This window comes from Triticum aestivum, chromosome 7B (genome assembly GCF_018294505.1).
Source record: "Triticum aestivum cultivar Chinese Spring chromosome 7B, IWGSC CS RefSeq v2.1, whole genome shotgun sequence".
Taxonomy (NCBI): Eukaryota; Viridiplantae; Streptophyta; class Magnoliopsida; order Poales; family Poaceae; genus Triticum; species Triticum aestivum.
In genome coordinates, this window is record NC_057813.1 from 247,037,826 (window position 1) to 247,048,280 (window position 10,455).

General features: G+C 45.2%; 1 protein-coding gene across 1 annotated transcript; it reads right to left on the minus strand.

Moving 5' to 3' along the window:
• Positions 1-538: 538 nt before the first annotated feature.
• On the minus strand, positions 539-2,560 carry LOC123161246 (protein DETOXIFICATION 49-like). Its single transcript, XM_044579103.1, has one exon. The coding sequence runs from the start codon at positions 2,491-2,493 to the stop codon at positions 931-933; it is 1,563 nt and encodes a 520-aa protein (XP_044435038.1). The 5' UTR covers positions 2,494-2,560; the 3' UTR covers positions 539-930.
• Positions 2,561-10,455: the final 7,895 nt, after the last annotated feature.

The window sequence follows — 10,455 nt, forward strand, 5'->3', positions numbered from 1 at the left end:
ATCAAGCATACATGATTTTTTTACTTTTAACTTTGTCATGGCAAATTTAACTGTATTTTCATGGCAAATAAATCTTAACTTTTGCCATGGCAATTTTACTTTAACATACATGGCAAATGAACTATTTTTTTGTACGTAGCATTTTCTCATGTTTCTTAATTCTTTTAGACCAATGGGGTTTAACAGAATTTTTGTTTTTCATAAGTCATGGGCAAAATTAACATACATGGCAAATGAACTATTTTTGTACGTAGCATTTCATAAATTTTCTTATATTTGGACCAATGGGTTTTTAGTGGTAATTTTGTTTTGCATAAGTCATGGGCAAATTTTTCACACTCAATTTTGTCATGAAGTCAGTTTGGACATCACGGCAAATACTGAACCTTCCGTAATGTAACTTTTGATTTTTTTTTAAGTATATAGTAGTTGTATTCACTAGAGCATGGCAACCTTCTTATCATGTGGTATGGATTTCCTAGATATTTTTAGGTTTAAAGGTTTTTTGTTTTTCTATATACTCGCTGGGAGAGGCAGGAGCACACAACATTGCAATTCTTTTTTTTTTACATCCTTCATGGGCTAATGGCATTTTTTGGGCTTGTCCGATGGGAGGCATTTGGCTGGCCCACTGAAGGCCATCTTTCAGGCCATCTGGCTGCACGTGGTTAGTGCTGTGGGAGTATTGTAGCGAACGGCAGTTCGCTCCAACCAATTGTTCGATCTGCCGAACGTCAGTTCCTTATCGGGGACCAATATAAAAGCAAAGGAGCCCGGGCAATTGTGCATTATGCTCCCTCAATTCAACGAGGGATGCATTGATAATTCTGCTGCCTATTGTTCCAAATCCTATGCCAATGGACAACTGAAAATTAAAGGTGAAAACGAAAAAAGATACTGATATATAAATGTAAAGTACTCTATGCATATTCAACTTAGCACAGTCACCACGAGCAAGCCGTTGCCCGCCATTACACTGTCTGCGTCTGCATGGCAGCTTTTGACGTCGCCATGGGCCTCCGCGCCGGTCAGCTCGCGCGCGCGAACGGCCTGATCTTCCCAGTCCGTGCGCTGCACCGCTCGCAGCATCAGGGCCGCGCACACCAGCTGCGCCGTCAGCATGCCGGCCCACATGCCCCGGAAGTCGAGCCGTGCCGGCCAGAACGCCAGCGCCAGAGCGGCCGGCATGCCGACGCCATAGAAGGCTGAGGCGTTGATCCTCGCGGCCTTCCCCAGCCGCGCGCTGCCGCGGAGCACGCCGCAACCCGCTGTCTGCGGGCAGTTGCCCAGCTCGGCGGCGCCGAGAATGGGCAGCGCCACGGACGTCAGCCGCAGGATGGCCGCATCTGCGGTGAACATTCGCGCCCATACGCCCCTCACGGACGCCGCGAATGCGCACGCCACGAGGCCCAGCGCGGCGCCACAGGCGAGGCCGACGCGTGCCGCGAGGCGCGCACGCTCCGGCCGCCCCGCGCCGAGCTCATGCCCGACGCGCGTGGACACGGCGCAGCTGAGGGAATGCGGGAAGATATACACCAGTGACGTGGTCTGTATGAGTATTCCCATAGCTGCCACCGCCGCTTTCGGGTCGGTGAGCACGCCGCAAAGCATGACCATGATCTCGTACCACCACCACTCCAGGCATATCGACATGCAGCTGTGAACGGAGAGCCTGACCAAGCGGCCCCATTCCAGAGCAGGTTCCTCCATCGGTGACAAACATGCACCATCTTTGCCATCGCTGCCGCCATTGCCATGGGTTACTCCGGAGAAGTACACGTAGGTCACGAGGAACAGCAAGAAGTTTAGGTTGGTGCAGACGGCTCCGAGGGCGACGCCGCGGATACCGAGGCGGAGGCCCTGCAAGAGGATGCAGTTGATGGGAACGTGGAGCAGGAGCGCGGCGGCGGCTGCGTACGTGATCGGGAGCGTGATGGCCTGCGCACGGAGGTACACGCGGATCGGGTGGAGGAAGGACTGCACGAGGAGGTCTGGCAGCGAGCACATGATGAAGTCGTAAGCAGCGGCCGCAATGTCGGGGTCCTGCCCTGTGGCGACGAGGATGCGGTGCATGGCGACCCAGAGCAGGCTGACGGGGATGGACGCGACCAGGAGCAGCGAGATGGTGCGGCGGAGCGCCGCGGCGAGGACAGACGTGCGGCCGGCACCGAACGCCTGGCCGCACACCGGGTCCATACCGGCAGCCAGCCCGGAGAGCACCGAGTAGCCGGTGATGTTGGCGAAGCCGAGCGCGAGGGAGCCGCCAGCGAGTGGCAGGCGGCCGAGCCGGCCAAGAAAGATCATGGACACTAGGGAGCGCGCGTACATGAGCAGCCCCGCGCCGACCATAGGCACGGCGAGCCGCACGATGGAGGCCACCTCGGCACTCGCGCCGCCGCCGCGTCGCGCTTTCTTTGGCCGGTCATGCAGCACGGGTGGCTGGAGCAGAGCCTCGTGGACGCATCGTGCTTGCTGCTGGGAGCAATGGCACATTGCAAATTTGCAGTGTGTTGCGTGCGTGCGTGTTGTTTTGGCAGCAGGGTGCGTGCCAGATGCTAGCTCAGGTCAGGGCTTTGCTTGCGTACCTATCCATGGTGGCTTTGGATCGTATATATAAACCGTTGTGCTGACATCCTTTGAAAACTTTCGGTGTGTTTCCGTCCCATATTTTTGTGTGGGGCCTACAATATTACGGTTTGCGAAATCCCAGTCGAGCGAGATTTAGCCATGGAATTTTACTAACCTGTGGGTCATCGAGTAGTTTCTTTTTTTCTTTTGAGGGGTAATGCTTGTTTCTATCTTAGCAGATGGTGGGCTATCGCTTGGGGACATTGTCCATCCATCCCGGCCTTTTTTTATGTGGGCTATATGTTTGTGGCTTGCTGTGTTATTTCTATTTTGTTTTTAATTTTTGTTTTTCTCATAGTTTATCCGCGTAACAGTTTGGATTCTCCAATGAGTCCACATGCCACTCATGGCTTCGTCACTAGATTCAGATCCGAATTGTAGTCCTTGAAAACTGAGTCCTGCAAAGCAACGCATCCAGTTGCTGGTGGGATGCGGGTGAGAAGGACGACGAAATGGACATCACCGAGCCCCGGGGTGGCGAAGATACAAGTTGACGGAGGTCTTGCAAAAGATGGTAATAGTGGCGCATCCGTTACAGTTTGCCATGATCACATATGCCTCTTTTTGGGTTCATCAGCTATGGTATTTACCGACATTTCAGACCCGACAACATTGGAGGCAGTCGCTTGCCGTGAAGCTCTAGCGCTTGCGTTGGACTTGTCCCTCGGCAAAGTTGTTATTGCATGTGATAAGAAAGTGGTGGCGGAGATAAAGAATAGATCTGAAGGAAGGTATAGTGCAATCATTAAGGAGATTAACGCTCGGGCAAGAGAGCTCACAAGCTGTGATTTCATTTTTGAAAGCCGTACTATGAATGTTGATGCACACAATTTAGCAAAATTTTCTACTTCGCTAGATGTTGGTCACCATTTGTGGCTGGGTTTACCCCATGACCAGTTTGTTACTCCTGTAAACCGAGCTGCTACTTTGCAATAAAGTTTTGGTTTACCACTAAAAAATGTTTACTCTTCTTTTGCTAAAAAAATGTTTATTCTCCTCTATAATTATATTTAAATGTTTACTAAAAAACTAAGGTTTTCCCCTATGAATTAATATAAGGAGGAAAAGCAGGAAAAAACACTGTGGTTGGTAGCTCGTAGCTCGTAGGGCATCTCTGATATTGTTTTTAGGTGGCGTTTTCTTTGTTCTTTTTATTTTTTAGACGCATAATATTTGATATATTGAAACTGCATCTAACCTTTTTGTGCAACTAACCATATTAGAATGTCACCTTGTATTCTATTTTATGATAATTCATCAAAATACAACTAATCATGATACTTCTACATGTTTTTCTTGTATCTTATTTTTTTTGCAACTCTAATTTTTTATGCATTGTATACTTATATATTTACTATGTACTCCCTCCATTCACAAATATAAGATGTTCTAAATGTATTTGTTCACTCATTTTAGTCCATATGTTCTATTCAAAATATCCAACACATCTTATATTAATTTGAGTATACCAAATTTATCTATCTGTTGGGGTGAGGTAGATAATCTGCCATAATTTATTTCCTTTTACTTATACCCCCGTTATGATGGAAATGGAAAATTTTGATGATAGGAATACTCGAGAGCCTGTTGTTAATGTCTTATAGCCCACAATGTGAACAGTGGGAGTATTATTCTTAAAATTCTAAATAAGACTAACATATAATGTGTGTGTGCCAGCAGCGTTTGATGCTAGGGGCGGCTGGATGATGGCATTTTAATTTATTTTTGAATTTTTGTCTTCTTTCTACCATTGCACGAGAACAATATGCAAGATGATCTTTAGGAGGAAATGTTTCTAGTTGCATGTCCACCTCTTGACATGCAGTTGCCCTCGATGGCTTCGAGTTTCATGCTCGTCCTCAACACACAACTGCCCTTGCTGGTAGCCAGTTGCATGTCTGCCCCCTCGACATACAACTACAACTGGCACAACACAACCGTAACTTACGCGCGAGGGGGGGGGGGTGTCTTTTTTCTCAATTTGCATGTCATCCCTTGATAGGTAACTTCCCTTGCTGGCATCTAGTCGGATATCCACCCTTTACACATAGCTACATCCGATGGTAGCCAGTTGCATGTCCACCCTCGCACGCAACTACCCCCAACTATGTGTGCGCGCAGCATGTGGCCTTAAGGGAGGGCCCAACACACACCTACAAACTCACAACAAGACTATATATGGATCTTGGTGGGATTAGTGGCACAAAAAATCAAGAAAATTGAAGCTCAAGATTTTGTAAATGTTGAGATCAATCCAAAAGACTCAAAATGCAAAGCAAGTGATCACACATATAGAGGAGGGCAATAAAGAAACACACATGATGGGATAGTGGGGCTTGTGCAACAAAATAGCTGAGGAATATAAAATTGCCTAACGAAGACTAACTTGTGTTGCACAAACACAAGGAGAGATGCTAGCTTGATTGCACATTTGGACACCACCACTTGGAAACAACCTACATATGCAAGCAAAATGTTTTCCTATACCATGTATCTTCATGCACAAGTATATCTTTTCATTCTCAACTCATTGCTTATAAGATTGATCATTCTTTCTTGCTTAGAAGTTTTTTTTTATTTTTCTCTTCCTTTCCAATATTCTTATTGACCCTCAACCAAATATACAAGACAAGTATCACAAGATGTGCATGGGAATAAGCTATCGTATGATATATCAAATGATGCAACAATATGTTATCATATCTATGGTGCTCAAGTTTTCGTGAAGCCCGACATTACTCGAACATCTAGTCTCAATAGGTATGACGGTGATCGCAAATATGGTGGGGCTGTCATAATCGAAAGGAAGAAAAAGTTTGTGTCGGTATGGATACCTTCCTCACACTTAACCTTTCACGAAGTCGGGGGTAATCAACCTTGCTTCCGATTGAAGGTGGTCTCAAAGGATGGAGCAACCGTTGTTGGTTGCGGAATCTCGTGTATTGATGTAGTTAATGACGCAATATAAGCTAATGAAGATTTGACCCAATGGTCACTTCTGATGAAGCGATGTTGATGATCCAGTGGCACGAACGTGATGGTGGATGGAGGGATTGCGATGTCGATGGAGAACCTCAAAATGTTTTTGGCCAAAAGATGTGGAAACCTAGATGAGGGCCTCGAGCATGTTAATAGCTTGAAAGCAAGCCAAAGAGCGCTCAAATCAGAGTCCGGAGCAAAAATTTAGGGCCTAAAAGTTGAAGAAGGGTGATGCTGAAATTTCGTGCACACTCTTTGTATAGCGTGAAGTTCTGGGGGTAGGGGCGGAAGTTCTTGGGCTAGCGGATGAAGCCTAGGGTTGACCAGGAAATTTCAGTGTCAACTCTCTGTTCAGCCGAGAAGTTCCGGGTAGGGTGGAAGTTCCTGGGTCCAGAAGTTCTAGGAGTGCATGTAAGTTTCGAGGTTTGCGGAAATACGTCCGTGACGAATCCCGAATTCGTATCTGAGAATGGGGGCAGAAAAACTCGATTCGAGAGAATAATTGAAGGGGGTAAAGGAAAATTTGGGGCTAGGGAACGCCAAGGGAGGTAGATCCACTTGACAAACACTATCCAGAGAAAGAAATCAACAAAAACTCACTAGAACATCAAATCACAAGAAATTTTTTAGGCCTATTTTTTTGGAATTTTTTGAAATTGGGAAGAAAAATTCGAACAAAAGGCTAGAAAAGTGGGCGGTCGGGCTCCATCGTGTCAACTTTGCTCTGTTCCAAGATGATGTAGGGCAAGCCTCTAGAGTGGCCCGTTCTTCATTAATTGGAGGGGATTCGAGGAAGAAAATGAAGAGCATGGGGGGAAACATGAAAATCAACACACATAGATGCAATCAAACAAACATAGATAGATCCATGACCCAAATCATCCAAACAATGAGATGGAACAAGATAGTTCTTCCCCAAGTCCTAGAACAAGGCAGGCTTGATGATTCTATGACGGGAATACTTATCCACAAGTGGAGGTCTTAATATTCCCAAGGGACCCTTCTCCAATGGGTGCCTTGATCTCCAATGGAGTCTCTCTCTCACACAAGAGCAATCCCACAAGGCAAGTACATGAGCTAAGCTCTATGATATGAGATCTATTCTTAGCTATCTCTAGAATGGAGGTGGGAGAGGAGTATGTATAGTGTAATCCACGAAGGGGTGAGTTAGGGGGGAAATGGGTACATGGGGTGCGCCCGATACACTGCTCACAGGCAGGGCCAGAAGTTCCGGGATGACCAAAAGTTCTGGGCACCACATTCCAGACAAACTTTCGGGTAGGATCTGGGGTATCCAGAGAGTTTGCACTCTGTGCCTCATGGAGGTTGGATGTGGTCGGAATATCCAGGGAGAGCCAAAATTTCTGGGGCCAGAAGTTCCAGTCTGGTGCCGGAGTTTCCGGCTTTTCCAGAAGCTCATTCGTGCTTAATTTTCTTCACTTCCATGCTTCCCTTGCGGATGGTGTAGTTGTACTCCTGATCTTGGACTCATGCTTGATGAATGTGTAGCTCCGCTCACACCTATGCATGCACACAAGAGAGGGGTCAAGTAGTATACCATACTCGAAGGGCACAAGTAGTCACACATATAGGAGAAGATTCATCTTTGTATGTTTGAAGTAGATGTTGTGCTTGTCTCTTGGGAAAGGATCTCTTGACATGGTGATGTCCATAGGGTACTTTGCATTAGTTAGGTTGCGCGTCAAAAACCTCTGCCTTTATAACAACCATCCATGTGAAACCGGTGCTCGTGTCCAGTTTGTTTTCCCTTGGAAGTGGTCTAGGTACAGGAAAGTGGGCCGATGTAGGAATGGGTGTCTTCCTCTCGAACGCGCAGCACATGATCCTCACAAAACACCTTGGAGGCTGCTTCGAGTTATAGTGCTCATGCAAAGTACCTGGTTCTATCTGACATGCTTGCAAGCTTAGCATACATGATGGAATACAAAATCAAGGATGACTTTACTAGAATAGTTACCTCGATCGACACGTCAATAGGGCATTTGATGTTCTTCTCCATCGAGTCCTTTGCGTCATAAATCCTCGACTTGATCTTGGATTCAGAATGGAGGGTGAAGGTGATTATGTCACTGATTAAAATATAATTGGCCTCGAAGACAAGGGGCCACCCATCTACAAACACGACAGTCTCATGCCATTGCTTTATTTGAACGTTGCAACTTCAATGTTGGGTTGCCATCAGTCTCACGGGAAGCGGCAATGGACCTTTCAGGTGATGATGGAATGCAGTAGGCACATGCAGGACATGCAGCGCACTGTTCTCAATATGAATGCTGAACCGCTTATGAGTATGAACACCGATGTAATTTTCGAGATTCAAGGGCGACATTTGTCACTGCCCACAACAGTCGAATGCAATGGAGGGACATAGCAAATCCTTAAGGAAAAATGGTTCTATTGGAGAGAGTCAATGAACCTGGGTGGAACAAAGGGATAGCGGTTAACGGAGGGTCCTGCCGATGCACCTAATGTTTGCATCTGCATTAAAACATCAATGACATTTTTAGGGATGATCTGAGTATGGCGTAAGAATATGGTAGTAAGAAATGATTCTGGTGCTGTCACTTTCATATGGGAGCAACATAATGATTTAATATGATTGTATGCATGCAATGATTAGTGCTACCAGCGTCCAAAGAGGCTCGTGTATAGAGTCTGATGTTATGTATGATCGGCGTACAAGTTTTAAAGATATTCAGATCTACCCATAGGATTCATGCCTAACCAGATCTTTTAAGGCATGTTTGGATTGTGACTATGTTTGTAAGACTTGCCTAAGTTGAGGTGTGGCAAAGTGTGGCAAGTTGTGGCTTGGAACGAAACAACCCCCTTAGGAGGTCCAAGTAAGGGCTAGGTGACAAACTTACCTTTTGGACATTTTTGCTAATTCCTTTGCCATTGATGTTGCCAGATCAAAAAAAATCATGTTGCTCCAATCTGATTTCCTCCATGAACAACACTGACTTCCACAACCTACCATCAAGATGCTTCACACTTGCACACTGTCGTGAGATAGGATTATCGATCACCTTTCCTGAGGAATGTGAGTTAGAAGCATGCCGGCTAGGACCAGAGGATGAGAGTTGCAAAGTGGGTAGGTATGGGACTACCAATATGGAACCAACTTGGATGGGAGATCAAGAAGATGAATGGCGTAAGGTAACAGGCTCATAATTAACTAGGTGTAACCCCGCTTTATCATGGCTCAAGATGCTTCAGTTTAGGTGATTCTTGTAGCTTCTTTTCCCTTGGCTAGTGCTACTTGTTAACTATGTTGGTATTTCCCCGAAGAGGAGAGGAAGATGCAGTACAGTAGAGATTAGTATTTCTCTCAGTTAAGAACCAAGGTTATCAATCCAATAGGAGAACCACGCAATACCTCGTTAGCAACACTTGCACACAAAAGAGCAAATACTTGCACCCAACGCGATCAAGGGGGTTGTCAATCCCCTTGGAAGGTATTTGCAAGGATCAAATCCGATAGTGATAGATAGATAAATAAAATACAAAATGAAAGAATGGTGAATAAATGGCAGCAAGGTACTTTTGGATTTAATATATGATAAAACTAGACCCGGGGCCCATAGTTTTCACTTGAGGCTTCTCTCTCGGACAAAAAAAATACGATGCTAAACAAATTACTGTTGGGCAATTGATAGAAAAGCGCATAGTTATGACGATATTCAAAGCAATGATCATGTATATAGGCATCACGTCTGAGACAAGTACACCGACTCCTGCCTGCATCTACTACTATTACTCCACCCATATCGACCGATATCCACCATGCATCTAGAGTATTAAGTTCATGAAAAATGGAGTAACGCCTTAAGCAAGATGACATGATGTACACAAAGTAAATCCAACCAATATGAATAAACCCTGTTGTTTCCCCTTAATGGTAACAATACAAATACATGTCTTATCCCCTTCTACCACTGGGATATAGATCACCACAAGATTGAACCCATTACAAAGCACCTCTTCCATTGCAAGATGAATCAATCTAGTTGGCCAAACCAAACAGATAGATCGGAGAGAAATACAAAGCTATAATAATCATGCATAAAAGAATTCAGAGCAGACTCAATTAATATTCATGAACAATATGATCATAAATCCACAATTCATCAGATCCCAACAAACACACCGCAAAAGAAGATTAGATCAAATAGATCTCCAAGAACATCAAAGAGAACATTGTATTGAAGATCAAAGAGAGAGAAGAAGCCATCTAGCTACTAGCTGTGGACCCATAGGTTTATGGTAAACTATTCACACCTCATCGTAAGGGCCGCAAGGTTGATGTACAAGCCCTCTATGATAGATTCCCCCTCTGGCAGAAAACCGAAAAAGGCCTCCAGATGGGATCGCAAGAAAATAGAAACTTGCAGCAACGAAAAAAGTATTTTGGGTGGCTCTCTGTTGGTTTCCCGATTTTATAGAATTTATAGAGGTGGAATTAGGTCAGACAGAGCCACGAGGGGCCCACAAGGCATTAGGGCGCGCCTACCCCCTGGGCGTGCCCTGTTACCATGTCGTCTCCTCATTTGCCTTCTGGTCTCCTCCCGAAGCTTCTAGGATTTCTCTTGTGCAGAAAAAATTGTCGAAAAGTTTCATAACGTTTGGACTTCATTTGGTACTGATTTCCTGGAAAACCAAAAACAAGCAAAAAACAACAACTATCACTTGGCACCAGGTCAATCGGTTAGTCCCAAAAAATGATATATAATCACATAAAATTGCATATAAAACATACAAGATTGATACTATAATAGCATGGAACAATCAAAAATTATAGATACGTTGGAGACCTATCAAGCATTC